The 14,508-nt window shown below is 38.2% G+C and overlaps 1 protein-coding gene across 3 annotated transcripts in view; it reads left to right on the top strand.

Moving 5' to 3' along the window:
• Xpo4 (exportin 4) overlaps window positions 1-14,508 on the top strand; it is an 89,574-nt gene that overhangs the window by 24,587 nt on the left and 50,479 nt on the right. For all 3 annotated transcript variants that reach the window (XM_031362135.1, XM_031362136.1, XM_031362137.1), the window contains 3 exons: window positions 1,622-1,760; window positions 12,157-12,273; window positions 12,969-13,122. In XM_031362135.1, coding sequence (XP_031217995.1) covers window positions 1,622-1,760; window positions 12,157-12,273; window positions 12,969-13,122 — 410 coding nt within the window. The remainder of the gene's footprint in view (window positions 1-1,621; window positions 1,761-12,156; window positions 12,274-12,968; window positions 13,123-14,508) is intronic.

The raw sequence follows: 14,508 nt of genomic DNA, 5'->3' as shown, positions 1-14,508 counted from the left end.
GGCCCAAAATTATGGAAGGAATATTTTGACTTTAGTCTTGATAGAGGGACACATGTTTGAAGCTATTAATAAATGCCTTCTATATGGCAAATCCTGAGTTTTACATATACTAGTGTGCTTAGTGCGGGGTGGATGATTTCCAGGATAACATTAAGTAGTAGTAATAGATAAGTCATGTCACATGTACTGCCTTGGGAGCCTTTAGTAATAACTTTCTGGAGAAAGTGATATCACAATTTTGGCAGAGGGAATAGAAGTTTGTAGGGCTGGAAGCATCAAAGTGTTGAGCCAGGGACTGAGGAGTTCCATATGCCTGCCTACTGAGTGTATGGAAAGAGTGAGGTCAGAGAGCAGAGTGGTGCTTGGCTGTCTCAGACTTTAAAAGTGCATGACCATATGTATAACTGTCCAAACTGGGCTACCTTTGAAAGTGAAAGTAAATGCTATTAGTAATTCTCAGGGCAACAGGACATTGGGACTCTCCCAGGAAAGCTACACTTGGTCTTGTTACCCATGGTAAGGGATGTAGCTTGTCCTTAGGATGTAGCACAGGTCACATCATTATGACATTTGAGAGGTTGTATTATAAGGTTGATGTTTTTGGATCCTAATCTTTTTTTTTTTTTTTTTTTTTTTTTTGGTTTTTGGTTTTTGGTTTTTCAAGACAGGGTTTCTCTGTATAGCCCTGGCTATCCTGGAACTCACTCTGTAGACCAGGCTGGCCTCGAACTCAGAAATCCGCCTGCCTCTATCTCCCAAGTTCTGGGATTAAAGGTGTGCTCCACCACAGCCTTGCGGATCCTAATCTTTTAAGAGGAGGTCCTGAAGTCATTTAAGTCTCTGCCCCTGTGATCTATAGGCCTTACAGAGCGCTTGACTGGGAATGTTTGTACTGTCATGCAGAGGTGACACACCTTTCATAGACTTTGGAGTTTATTCATTAAACAGCAAGGGTTGAGGTACTGCTAGTTGGAGATGGATGTCAAATCAGAATTATCTTCATCTTAGTGATACTCCCACTTTAAGTACTCAATGAGGAACTGACTTAGCATGTCTTGAACACTGCCTAAAGTATTTAGTATGTGTGTAGTGGACACAGTCCTAGGGTTGAACATGTTTTGTTGTTTGACGTTTGCTTTTTTTGAAACAGGGTTTATGGTATATAGCATAGCCTGGCCTGAAATTAACTATGTAGCCTAGATTAAGGTGGAGCATTAGTTTTTACAGTAATCCTGATTGTTGTCTCCATTTTAAAGAAGAGAAAACTAAGACCTTATTTTGGGGCTGGAGAGATGGCTCAGCGGGTAAGAGCAGTGACTACTCTTCCTAAGGTCCTGAGTTCAAATCCCAGTAACCACATGGTGGCTCACAACTATCTGTACAGCTACAGTGTACTAATATACATAAAATAAATAAGTGTCTTTTTATAAAAAGGCTTTATTTTGGGTTGCACAGCTAGTAAACAGCAGAGCTGACCAAGTGTCTGAGTCTTTCTGTAACTTGGTAGAGTCTACTACTCTCGGGTTAGGTGGTGGTATGAGAAGCCTCTGCTATAGTGAGAAATTTGGGAGTGTTTATATTAGATCTAGGTAAATGTTTTCACAATTTTTATGTTTTGCAGCCTCCAAAAGTATGTTCGGGAACAGATTCTATTAGCAGTAGCAGTAATTGTAAAAAGAGGATCATTAGATAAGTCAATTGACTGCAAAAGCATATTTCATGAAGTCAGCCAGTTGATAAGTAGTGGCAATCCCACTGTGGTAAGTATGCCAACTGCTTATATCTATAACTATTTTTTATCTTGCCTATCACTAATTGCATTCTGGCAATAGTAGTATAAAAGAAAGGCATGCAAACTAATGTGCCAAACAGTTTTTATTTGTTCAGACGTTTCTTCTGATCTTTAAATGTGTGTGTGTAATGCAGATATAGTATACTTAGCATTTTCATTTGAGTCTGTTTTTCTCTGTTGCCACTGTGCTCATAATCATTTTAATTGATTGTAAAACATGATGTGTTTTTTTTGTTTGTTTGTTTGTTTTTTTCTTTCCGAGACAGGGTTTCTCTGTATAGCCCTGGCTGTCCTGGAACTCACTCTGTAGACCAGCCTGGCCTCGAACTCAAAAATCCACCTGCTTCTGCCTCCCAAGTGCTGGAATTATAGGTATGCGCCACCACCGCCCGGCTAGAACATGATGTGTTAATACACCATGATATTCTTTTTCTGTGTGTAGAGAGACCAGGACTTAGTTTATAGCCCTCGCTGGCCTGGAATTCACAGAGATCTGAATCCTGAGTTCTGGGATTAAAGACATATACCACCATCCTTGTTTTTTTCATATTTTTCATCATTCTTTTGAACATTTGTTCACCCCCAGTTTTAATAAGCCTTGGAAACTATCAATAATTATAGAAACGGTTGAGTTAAATATAAATGATATCTGGCATAATAAAAATCATTAACTACACCATGATTTCCAGGTGGTTCTATCTGGTGAGCAGATGTCAGGCCATTGTTCTTGACTAAATTATTTAAAGGAACATGGTTTCCCTGCTCTGTCCACATTTAGGGAATGTCTAGTTGTAGAAATTCCTCACCAGAGGCTATATTACTGAACAGCTCTGATCTCTGGGATGATCTCTGCAGAGCTGGAGTTAGTAGTACCTGGCCATTCTGATTCTAGGTATCAAATCTTTAAATATTCTTAGTAGTTTTTTAACTATCACAATTTATTTTTTTTTAAAATTGCTTGAGAGATTTATGTGTGAGGCTATGCAATTTTCAGGGACCCTTCTGTAAGAGGTATGGCACTTATTTCTTAGTCGTGGTGGGACTTGAACTCAGACCCTTGCACAGGTGTTCTGGCTGGTTTTGTGTGTCAACTTGACACAGGCTGGAGTTATCACAGAGAAGGGAGCTTCAGTTGGGCAAGTGCCTCCATGAGATCCAGCTGTGGGGCATTTTCTCAATTAGTGATCAAGGAGGTAGGGCCCCTTGTGGGTGGTGCCACCCCTGGGCTGGAAGTCTTGGGTTCTATAAGAGAGCAGGCTGAACAAGCCAGGAGAAGCAAGCCAGTAAGGAACATCCCTCCATGGTCTCTGCATTAGCTCCTGCTTCCTGACCTGCTTGAGTTCCAGTCCTGACTTCCATTGGTGACCAACAGCAGTGTGGAAGTGTAAGCTGAATAAACCCTTTCCTCCTCAATTTGCTTCTTGGTCATGATGTTTGTGCAGGAATAGAAACCCTGACTAAGACAATAGGCAAGGCAGGTGCTGTGCCGCTGAACACTGAAGCTGTTTCTGTCTTAAGGTAGAGATGTGCTAGTGTTAGAGTACTTTTAAATGACAGCCGGATCACTTGTACGGACTTGGTAGTCTTCCCTTTCATGGGAATGACTGTGTAGTCTGATGGTCAGTATGCCCTGGGTGCTCTGGGTTGAGTTACCGCTCCCCTTTTAGATTTTGCTTTGGGACGTCCTGTTGCATTTTGATAGTTTGGCCTGTTACAGAGGACAGGATTAGACAGTGGCATTGAGACCTGCGGCTAATGCTGTCTGGAGTAAATTAATTTTTCCAGCTAGGGTTTTAGTGCAGGGGTTTGTAGCTTGCCCTTGTTCTCCTGCATGTCTCTTGGTCCTGGGAGAGCACTGCACAGGTAAACTGTCCTGCCTTTGTTTTGGAGTAAGCACATGCTGGGAACCAAGTTTTTTCCTTCCTCACCCCTTGGGTAGATTTGTTGTAGCACAAAAAGTGATTCATGGCAAATTGACAATAAGACTTTCTGAGCCACGGAAATAACATGTTTTACAATTCTACAAATGATAGAACATCCAGTGCAGTTAGAGAATATTTTGCTATATTCACAGTACATACATTTAGATAAATTTAATATCCATCAAGGATATATATCAAGTATATATCAAATTTTTGAAATAGTCAAAGCTAAGACCTGTCCCCCCCCCACATACACAAATACATATCCCACTCTATACACATGCACGCACACACACCCTCCCCCAGTACAGTTTTTGAGTTAAGGCCTTGCTCTGTTACTAGCTAGTCTGAAACTTACTTCAATAGTCTGGCTTTGGAATCTTGAACTTTTTCTTTAGTCTCCTATGTCCTAGGACTGAAGGCATATACCACTGTATGAAACAAGGTTTTTTTGTTTGTTTGTTTGTTTGTGTTTGTTTTTGTTTCTGTTTCAAAACAGGGTTTCTCTCTATAGCCCTGGCTGTCCTGGAACTCACTCAGTAGACCAGGCTGGCCTCGAATTCAGAAATCCTCCTGCCTCTGCCTCCCAGGTGCTAGGATTAAAGGCATGTGCCACCACTGCCCGGTGTTTTTTTGTTTTTGTTTTTGTTTTTAAAGTAAAATTTCTAAATAACAGGATGAAGAAATTCTATAGTATTAGCAATTCAATATGTTGGAGGTGGAACGTATACTTTTTAATGATAGAATGAAGTGATTTTGCTGAACACATTGTAACATTAAACTTAAATATTCTGTTTATATGGTAAGTAAAATACAAACATTGTGGTCACACATCTTTGCTTGGTAGTGTGAAACCAGCTTAGTAGGTCCAGAGAATGCAATTGCAGACCAGTAAAATGTTTTAATGTATCTTCTTCTTGGATGGTGAAGAATTTGTGGGAACAATTCAAAAATTTAAGGCTTCCTTAGTCCAGAAACACGAATAACCTCAGAGGAAATGGTTAGAGTTTTGGTAGGAAAATTGCATGCTGAAATAGTTGGTGGCCAGAAACTTGTATATGGTAGTTTTCTGTGATCCATGAAGAGATAGATGCCAGTGATAGCAGTCACCTGCCGGCTGTTGTCTTTAGCTGTTTTAAGCTCCGTTTGCTGTCGTATGCATGTGCTTGTGTGATACCAGGGCACCTGTGCTGAGAGGATGGCTTCTTCCGGTCGGCTCTTCACTTCCCACGTGGTTCTGGCAGCAAGCGCCTTTACCTCTGAGCTGTGCAGCCTGCCTAATTGATGGCTTTCTGTGCTACAAAGAGTCGACTTTAGGAGCTGTGAAGTCAGATAACTCACTTCCCCTCTTACTACCCAGAGAAATGGCAGTTCTATGGACCTTCACTGGCCAGAAATTATAGTTTGGCTGCTTGCCTTTCAAATACTGTGTTGGTTGTCTCTCCCCTGCACTAGCTCTCCTGTCTCATGAGCCTTACATGGGTTTTGAGGCAGTCAGCAGTTGTAGAGCAACATTTTTTTGGTTCATACTTAGTTACAGTTCTGCCAGTCACTACCTTCTTACCTGAAACAAACACACACACTTGTAAATTGTCTAAGCGTTAATTCTTTAGTGTGTGAAGCAGATGTCCTAGTGTCAGGCTCATGCAAAGGGTTTGCACCCTCTCCTACCAGCCTCTCAACCCAGTCTTTGAAAATGTGGGGAGCAAGAGTTCTAAAAAGTCACCCATATAACTATCCTAAGTGCTGACGCACAGAAGACAGCATCTACTACTGAAAGCTAGTATTTGTATATCTAAAAACCATGGTGGTCGGACACCAGCTTTCCTTTAAATACTTAAAGGAGTCTCGTGATTGTGGTTTCTTGCAGATCTTTTTATGGAATGTTTCATAAATGTGTAAAACCCTGGGAGAGGATATTTGATAATAGTACCTTGCTTTACCACTGTGCTATATCTTTAGCCTTCATAAACCATTTTTTTTTAGTTTATTTTGTTTTTTTTATTGAAAATAGACTTTTTTATATAATATATTCTGATTACAATTTCCCCATGCTCAACTCCTTCCATATCATCCTCATCCACCCAAATTTACACATTTTCTTTGTGATTAGAATACAATTATCTAAAAATAAAATAAGATAAAATAAATAAAACAAAAACTAACCATAATAGGACATAGTTTTTTTGTTTGTTTGTTTTGTTTTTTTGAGACAGGGTTTCTCTGTGTAGCCCTGGCTATCTTGGAACTCACTCTGTAGACCAGGCTGGCCTCAAACTCAGAAATCCGCCTGCCTCTGCCTCCCAAGCGCTGGGATTAAAGGCGTGTGGCACCACTGCCTGGCCCCCAGCTAGAATTTTTTTAAGGAGCATTTCTTAGACAGTATAGCTTTCCATGTGCCCTGGTGTGGTGTTGATGTAGTCACGCATGCACAATTAAGAACTATGTCATTTCATGCTCATCTTTGAGCATGCTGTCTGTCTTCTGTGGTTATTTCATCTCAGCTGGGACCTGGCAGGCCTGCTGTCTACCAGTTTGAGAGGAACAGGGAAACTTCCTAGAAGAATAGCTTAGGCTATTTTTTAGGCTGACATACAAACTAGAAATTTAATCTATTTCATGTTTGCCTTATTTCCTTTGAAAGTAATAAGCCTATGTTAAATCATTCTGAAAGATAGTTAAGCCTTCTTTTCCCCTCTTTTTCATGTTGGGCAGGAGTGGGTGTGAAATCCACTTGTCTACCCAGGTCTGCCCCTTCATGAGATAGCCAAGTTAATCTCTCTTATCGCAAAGTCTCATTGATGTTTTCTTAGAAGAGCAGCTGGAGGTCTGCTATATAGTATGGCAACCTTTCATACAGTTTATTCTTGGTAATAAAGATCCTGAGGCAAGAGCCAGGCTATTATAAGAGACAGTCCTCCCCCTGAACAAGAGCATTCTATTTTGTCAACTGGAGTTAGTATCTTATGCTTGTGAAGTGGGAAAGCAATCTCTGGGGGGGCTTTTTTTTATCTCCCCCCCACGAGCATGAAATGAATGGCTTTGATGAGAAATGTGAATGCTACTGTAAGAATTTTAAGATGAAGACAGAGTTTTCAAAATTGTCAGCCAGTAAATAAACTTTTGAATTTCTAGTACTTCAGTGAAAGAAGCTATACTATGAAAACAGTTTTCCTTTGAGAGCACATGTCATGCATGTATCCCAGGTGACCTAAAAATTTGGGATATAGCTATGGATACCTCAGCCTTCTGATCTTTCTATATTATCTTCCAAGTACCAAAATTGCAGTCATGTACCACCAATTTTATGTAATGCCTGAGACCAAAATCAGGAATATTCTAGTATTCATGCAATACTAGAGAAGCACTCAACCAACTCAGCTACATTCTCAGCTCATGAAGACTTTTTTTGGGGGGAAGATTGAGACCTTATTGCCTTGTCTTCTGTTTGCTTTATTGATCTAAATTGATAAACAGCAAAAATGGGAGTGGGACGTGAGGGATTACTCAGTGGTTAAGAGCACTGTTCTTCTAGAGGATCTGGGTTTGGTTCTCAGCACCTGCATGGTGACTCATAACTGTCTGTGACTGCTATTCTAAGAGATTTGATGCCTTCTCCTGCTTACATACACACAAATACTCATATACATAAAAAAGTCACCTTTAAAAAATTAGGAAAACTAGTGTATTTATTTTCTACCTCCTCTATCAGCAGTGCTAAATACAAGTAACGGGAGATTCATTGATTCAAGCAATATCTAATGATCCTCTTCTAAGTGATAATTTATCTTGTAGTTCTAATTTTGGCAGTCAAAAGGTTGTTTGGGAGGACCTAAACAACCCAATTGTATGGTAATTACAAAAATACTACCTTCACTCTACCTTATCCTAATTGTTGCATTTATGCAGTACTTACAATAAGTCATTTAATTTGAATGCAGAGTAACTGGATTAGGTAGGCAAAGAGTGGATGAGACTTTATCTGGATGATAAATCAAGTGCCTTGCCTACAGTTAAATGAGAAACAGAATGTTTGAATTCACATTTTTCTGTTTCCCTAGTCTAAAACAGTAGGTTTCTTACATTCCTAAGGATTTCTACAGGCTGTTTTTATTGATAATGTATTTCAGACACAGGCACAATAGACTTTGTAACTTGGTTTCTAAATGGTTACCAAATGAGGATGATGGGTGAAGGGCTGCTTGCTGGTGTTGTCCTGTTGCCAGCAACAGTGAACTGTAGACTGCCACAAAGGCCACTTGAGAAACCCTGTGCAGCGGACATAAATCAACAGGCATGGGGATCTCATAGCCCTTTGTTTCTCCAACAACCTAGGGCCTTTCTTGAGTGGCTTCCAAGTAGTCATTCACAGTCATAGAATTGCTATAAAAAAGGCTTCTTGTGGAAAAATGTACTGTAAGTTTTATTTAAAACACTGTTGTAGTACTTACAAAATAACAGATATGAACTTATTCTTTATGATCTTAGATGAATGAAGCATTCTTGTAATAACCTCTTAAAATTCTGAAAATTTGTGCTTATGGTTTTAGTCAAAGCCCTCCTTAGTATGAAAATCTCCTGTTTCTTAGTCTATTTTCATCATATTTCACTGAAAATTCTAAAGACAGCTTTTGTTACCCTCTTGAATATCTGATACCCTCTTGAGTATCAGAGTTACTCTCTATAGTATAGAATGCTATCTAGCCGTGACTGACAAAGGGCAGGGATAGCACTTGAAAGTACTGGTGGTTGGAGGGGGAGTAAAAGGCACTGCACTTGTGTCCCCTGATCACTGAATGCTTGAAGCAAGCAGACAGGAACCTTCTCCAGTGGTAAGTGAGACCCAAAGTTGGAGCTCTCTCCCAGGCATGGTTGACAGTTCTTAGCTCCGCCAGGGTAATTCTTTCTCTGAGTTGCTTTTTGCTTTGCTTTTCTGTGTCTATTCCAATATAATGAGGGTAACTTCACCTTCAGGAGATTTTGTTTTCAGTTAAGTACTGACAGGAGTAACATAGGAATCAGAGTCCTATGCTGTGCTTAATCAATTCTCTTTTGAATAGAGAGGACCACTTTGTTGATATATAGCAGAGTACTTTGCTTTGTTTCTTTATAATCAGTACTTAATGTACTTTCTCCAAGGAGTGAGTTTTTTCATTTGGTATCCTTTACTTAGAATAGTATAGTATAATTAGAGTTTATGGTGCTAATCTCATATCTACACAAGTTTTTCAAATTGAACTTTTTTTGTAGTATTTGAAAATATCTTACTAAATTTTAGTTTTCTGAAAAGTGATGAGTTTAGGTATGGGTCAAAATAGCATTTGAGATATATATATATATATATATATATATATATATATATATATATATAATTATCTTCACATATTACGTTTCTAAGTGATGTAGTGAAAAAAACAGTTTTTACTTAAAGATTTCTATTTGTTTTAAAACTAAAGCAGAAAAAGAAGTATGAATTATATAAATTGTATGTTTTGTAACTAATGTATATATACATACATTAAGAAACTAAAGAGCTATATATAAATAACTTAGTAATAATCCCCAGACAATAAGATTATAGGTAATTTTATTTTCTTTTAGCTTTTTTTAACCTTTTTTTTTCTAAGATTAAGATAAGCTATATTATTTTCACAGACTGAAAAATACTTATGTTTGGGAAGCAAAATTTGTGATAACACATTTTGTTCTTGATACTCATGTATTGAAAATAAGAGTTAGAGGGATGTTCCTCCTTTGGAGACTCTCCCATATGCAGAAGCTCTTCTCTCACTTTTCCTTAATGAAGGGATACTCATCAGAAGGGTGGGGCTAGGGAGAGGTATTGGGACTATACTCACTTGCCTGTATGGGCTGCTGTGTGCATCCTATATGAGTTTGCTTTGTTTTTGATGCAACTGACCCCTGTTGGCTCCCTGTCTGCTGTGCTGTACTGTATAGCTAAAGGAAACCTACTTGCTGTTCCTCAGTTACACAGCCAGGCTCACTAGCTTTGCCTTGTTTGTATCTTCATCCATTCATCTGACCATGAATATGAGTCTAGGAAATACTTATTTTATAGAAGAGCAAATCGTTATTGTGAATATGTCCTAATAGTTAATTAGGCATTGTACTAAGAATCTGAATATGACCATAGTTTCAAAATATACCACTTTGTGTAAGTACCCAGAAACCAACCTGTAGTAAGTTGTAAATTACTTATGGAAAAGTATTATAGCACATTATTTGTAAGGCTGTTGAATAATTTGCATTTAACAAGTGCTTCTAGATTTTAAAAAGTGAAGTTAATGTGTAAATTGTGTTCAGTAATGATATCTGAGGTTAATTTTCTTGATTTGGACATATTTTCAAATTTTTTATTTCTTCATAATATTATAGTCAGTGAGATATTAGAAAGGATGGATGAGAAGTAAGGCTAAGAGTTACAGAATGCAGGCTACTAAAATTGTCTTTAGAATTACAGAATCTCAGAAGTTATTAGGTCTTGTGAGTTAATGTTTTTCTCCAAAATTTATTAATTTAATGTAATTTTGTTTATTATTTAGTATATTTCCCCCACCAAATTTTTCATAAGTATACAAAAAGATGTATGTGTGCATTTATGCATATAATCACATTTAAAGATGTATGATGTTATTTTAATGTATCTGTGAAGTATTGATGTGCTTTAATTTTCTTTTTAACTTTTTGGGGAGTATTTTTGAGACAGAGTCACACTATATAATCTTTTAAGTTGGTCTCAAATGATCTCCTGGCCTCAGCCTCCAAGTAATGAGGATTTGGAGGGCTGTGCCTCTATGCCTGGCTGATTGACACTTTAATCACCATTTAAAAGAAAGCCATCTTAAAGTGAGGGTTATTTAACTTGATAAATGTTTAGAATCCCTTTTGAACAGTAAAGACGGGGACAGATTGCTCTCTATATAAGGCACTTGTACCTGATTTCTCAGATTGTTTTCCTTAGTCCCACAAAGGTATTTAAACAGGCACATATTTTTCTCGAAGATTTGGGGAATAAGTAAACTTTTGTATTAAAATAATTGTATATTTTGAAGTAAATGAATGTAGGGGGGACAGGGCTAAGTTCATTCCTGATGAGGAACACTTGCCTAATGATTGTAATGATCTTGATTTAACCCTCAGTACATCCAATAAATATTAACAAAAGTGTATATGTGTGCACAAAAACTAAATTAAGAGTCGACAGAATTTTCATTATTATAGAAGGCACCTGTAATAGATACTTGTGGATTCTCCACAATTTTTGAAGTTGCTTACCTGTGCTTATTTTGATTGTGATTAAGAGGTGAACAGTACCTACTTCCTTTAAAACTTTTAGAAAACATTTTTAAAGGAAAATTTTAAAAAGTAAAAGTAGTATATTGTTTATCCATGTAACTATTACTTACCTTAAGCATCATCAGCCCTACAAGTCTTTAGGAATTTCACTTTCTGTATATTTGCTAAGATTTGGCAAACTAAAGCATCTGTAAGGTCAAGGTACTAACATCAGAGGCATTGCTGAACAAAGATGCAGTTGGTGGGGTGGGTCCCACTGTGTTCAGCTGTCGTGTAAGCTTGCAGAAATAGTATCATCTTGACTTTAATCTTTCGGTTGTTCAGAGGTAGTGTGCATATTTCTGTTTAACCCCTGGAAATGTGCCAAAATAATTCATAATCTCATCTCCATCCTTGTTACCTTGACTCTAAATAGTCTGTGAATGAAATTGAGGAGTTGGCATTCTAAGTGTAGCTAGTGGACCAGATGAAAAGGAAAAGTTTCTTTCTTTGATTTAAGAAAAAAATTTTTTTTAAGATTAAGAGGGAGTCAGATCTCATTACGGATGGTTGTGAGCCACCATGTGGTTGCTGAGATTTGAACTCAGGATCTTTGGAAGAGCAGTCGGTGCTCTTAACCACTGAGCCATCTCTCTATCTCCAGATTTAAGAAGTTTTGAGGTACTACCTGTTTGCTATTTTAGAGACTAAAGTCTGTGTTACTTTTCATCTGTTTGAGAACACGTTCATCAGAACAGAAGAGTGGGAGGCATGAGGCTGAACGTTGATGGCCTCTGGTAGTTGGCTACCCTTTTCTAGTCACAGTTCTTTCAATTGTAAAAATATCTGGATTGTTGTGTAAAGTAAATGAAACAAGGCTTTGAACAATTAGTTATTTAACGACCATTTAAAATGTCAGTTACCCTCTAGGATTGAGTAGAATCCTGTCCTGGGTTCCAGGCCTCCTAATGTTAGCGTTTTCCACACTACTTGAAAGGAAAGCCAGTTGTCTTAGTCACATCCAGGGCTCTGCTGGGCAGTTAGAGGCTCTGAAACCGTAACACACAGAAATTACATTCGAACAAAACATATTGAAACAAAGCTTTGAAAAAAGTAATGACTTACAATTATTTCTTGTTGATATAGCAAACTCTGGCCTGTTCTATTCTAACTGCTCTACTGAGTGAATTTTCAAGTTCAAGTAAAACTAGCAACATCGGACTGAGTATGGAATTCCACGGTAACTGCAAACGAGTCTTTCAGGTATTGGTACCTTTGTTTTATGTTTTATTATTGGGCAGTCCACTTTTTATTCGGGTTTTTCCCGATGATGAGAGCATTTTTTTTAGACATTTGATGGTAGCTTATGTCTGAAAGCTTGTGCTGAGATAGGATATGCTAAGTTCGTAAGTTTGATTTCTGTAATTGATAAGTTGAAATTACTCAGTTCTCATCTTTAAACAACAAAAAAGAGAACATTATAAGAAATGTTCCTTAGCTTATTGTTTTCTTATCGAGTTTTGATATAAATATTTCAATTGATAGGATTCTGCTAGCTTTAAAAATAGGACTGGCACAATGCCAAAGAAGGTCATGTATTTAAAATGTTATTGCAGATGGTGTGGGCTCTTTGTCTCTGAAGTGTATTGTTTGGCTCTGCAGTAAAGTTATGTGAAGGCATTGGCTTAAGTCCTGAGGCTCTGCACTCTAGCAACTGGCTCTGCCAGCTCTGCCGTCACATTCGCCCTCTAAGGTTCTCCTGCATGGGGAGCATTTAGATTACAGTTAATGGTGTCATTGAAAGCACACTGATGTTAGAAGCCTCAAGATGGAAAACATTCTTAAGGAAGAAGTACCATCTAATGGAGACCTTAAGGTTCTTGTCTGTTTTATGACTCTAAAAAGGAATGTACTTTAAATAAGCGTCATGCAGAACTGTGGTGATTTGTTGTCCATAGGAAGAAGACCTTCGCCAGATCTTCATGCTGACAGTCGGAGTTCTGCAGGAGTTCAGCAGACGGGAGAACCTCAGTGCTCAGATGTCCTCAGTGTTTCAGCGGTACCTTGCCCTCGCCAACCAAGTTCTGAGCTGGAATTTTCTCCCTCCAAATTATATCCTTTTAACAACGGGAAGGGTTGAATTCATGGTGACTTTGTAGAAAATGTAATCATGAAGCTCAGTCCTGTATGTCCTTAGCTTTTTTGTGTGTGAAGTCTTCTGTTGAGTGGAGACTTTTTCTTTTTGGAGAAATGGAATTTTATACCATAGTACAGTAGACTGTAGAAAGGATAAAGTCATATTTACTTCATTTTGAAGAGGATTGAATGTGTGACAGCATTTGGTGGCTAATAAGGCTGTTGCTGACTGAGGAGAAGGATGGTAATCCTGGGAAGGAAAAGACAAAATATGCAAAATGCATTTTTTTTTTTCAGCAGTAGAACCATTTTCTCCTTGGATATGTGATTAAATTAGATTGTCTTATTGACTTTGCTTAGGTAGAAGGACTCTGGGTTTGTCCTTATGCTTATTGCTTAAGTATAAGTAATAAGTTAGTGATACGCTTTCGGTTCAGAGTGTCTGCTGCTGAGCGTCATGTTGTTTCTTGGAATATTGTGGTGCCTGCTTGGAGCATTGTTCAGTCAGGCAGATCTAGGTTCAAGCCTCAGTTGATCTCCAGCAAATTGCTGAACTTTCTTAATCTTAATTTTTCCAAACAGAAAGAGAGGATGTTTACTAACCAGTATAGTTAACACTCAGAGTCAACTGGTTTTATGGAGCTTTATCTGCCCTTTCCTAGGGCTCCTGAAGAGTTTGTTTCAGAGGAAAATGCTATTCCTAAGAAGATAAGGAATCTTATCTGAACTTTAGTATGAGGCTCGTCTTTGTTCCGATAGAGTCAAGATCTGCTTCTTTCATACATGTAGGTTTGAGATCTGTAAAACTGGGAGACTTAAGGTGTGTGGTAAGCTGTGATTTCCACTGTCAAGTTACTATATTTGCCTACTAGAAAACTAATTGTAAAAGGCAGGTGGTCTGAGAGAAAGTGAGCCACTGACTCGTTAAAGCAGGAATTCTCCAGGCTTCCTTGCCAAGGGCAGTCACATTGGAATGGAGCTTGCTACTAAGTTAATCACATTCTCCTTTATGCCTGTCCTTTCTATTTCACCTGCTAACCAATTTGACATTTTTAATATATAAATTTGATTCTTTAGAGTTGTAAGGGACACATGCTTTCTTTTTTGCTTTGAGTTTTTGAGAGAACTGATTTCTAGAGCCCAGGCTGGCCTCGAAGTCACAGCTATCTTCCTGCTTCAACTCTTCAGTGTAGGATTTTAGGCCTGAGTTGCCATCCCTAAGCACTTACTTTCTTAACTTTTCATTTGTAAAACATTTTTCTTTTGAATATTGTTTGCTTCAGGCTATATTTTCTTTCTTTTCTGTCCCTCTCTTTTGAGGTAAGACAGAAACTGCAAATCTAGCAATCTGGTCTGGAACTC

This window comes from Mastomys coucha, unplaced genomic scaffold (assembly GCF_008632895.1).
Source record: "Mastomys coucha isolate ucsf_1 unplaced genomic scaffold, UCSF_Mcou_1 pScaffold9, whole genome shotgun sequence".
Taxonomy (NCBI): Eukaryota; Metazoa; Chordata; class Mammalia; order Rodentia; family Muridae; genus Mastomys; species Mastomys coucha.
The sequence above is the reverse complement of the archived record's forward strand: the minus strand, read 5'-3'. Positions and strand labels throughout refer to the sequence as shown.